Source organism: Epinephelus moara, chromosome 18 (assembly GCF_006386435.1).
Source record: "Epinephelus moara isolate mb chromosome 18, YSFRI_EMoa_1.0, whole genome shotgun sequence".
In the NCBI taxonomy this organism is placed as follows: domain Eukaryota; kingdom Metazoa; phylum Chordata; class Actinopteri; order Perciformes; family Serranidae; genus Epinephelus; species Epinephelus moara.
Window position 1 is genome coordinate 22,057,314 of NC_065523.1, and position 1,030 is coordinate 22,058,343.

The 1,030-nt window shown below is 44.7% G+C and overlaps 1 protein-coding gene across 1 annotated transcript in view; it reads right to left on the bottom strand.

Moving 5' to 3' along the window:
* Nucleotides 1-518, bottom strand: part of LOC126405745 (hemoglobin subunit beta-2) — an 8,923-nt gene extending 8,405 nt beyond the window's left edge. Inside the window, exon 1 of the mRNA XM_050069645.1 lies at nt 313-518. Coding sequence (XP_049925602.1) covers nt 313-404 — 92 coding nt within the window. The 5' untranslated portion in view covers nt 405-518. The remainder of the gene's footprint in view (nt 1-312) is intronic.
* Nucleotides 519-1,030: the final 512 nt, after the last annotated feature.

The window sequence follows — 1,030 nt, forward strand, 5'->3', positions numbered from 1 at the left end:
GTTCTTCACACCTCGGTCCAGACCGTGGAGGATAGTTGTTCCGTGTTTTGCAATCAGAGGATTCCCTATGATAGCAGCTGCGTTGTAGAGGTTTCCAAAGTTGCCGAAATACCTCTGAGTCCAGGGGTAGACGATCAGACACCTGAGGAAACATGCAAAAACATAAACGTTACAGGATTGGATTAGGAGACGAAATGTGTGTGCCAAGAAAATGAACCCGTGTGACAATGAGACGCATTGTGCACAATGAGAAAATGCAATACATAAATCCTGATCTCTGTCTCAAGCACACGTTCAGTTGCAAAGACTCACCTGGAAAGAGCTGCAGGTCCCACGACCTCATACTCCATCTTGCTGAAGATGTCCTGGATGGTGGCGCGCTCGAAGTCTGTCCATTCAACCATTTTGCCTCTAGTTTTTTCTGTGCGGGTCTACAGATCGGTGTGCTCTTTTGCAACAGACGCCGCTTTTAAAGAAACCCTGCTCCCCTCCCACACGCCAGCGATCGAGTGGGCGGTGGACTTGCAATGTACTGTGTTATGGATCTGTAACAATGATAAGGGTGCGTCTGCACTGCCCAAAATGTTCTTGCACCGAAACAGTGACGGTTTCGGTGCCAAAACAACTTCCTCTGTGTGTCTACTATCAACGTGCAATTCATGTTTTCTCTTTTCTAAATGGTGTAGTTTGAAATGAGAATGGGAATCTTATGCATATAGGAAATGTTACAGGGTTTGTTTTAATTCAGAAGTGCACAATAGTTGTGCCCCAGAATCAATCAGTAGACCAAAATTCAAAGGAGACAGCCCTCAACTTCCAACCCAACTCTATGCCAAATCACCAGCAGAGGGCGCCTTAATGGTTCAATCGAGGAGCTAGACCTAAAGTCACTTACATACAAACTACTAACTTCCTCTGTGTCACAACATATTTTTTCTGTATGAGCTCAACAACAGCATCAGACATCAGGTTTTCTTTTATTACTGTCTGTGATGTGTTGTTCAACTGATAATGCCAAATCCCGTCTTTT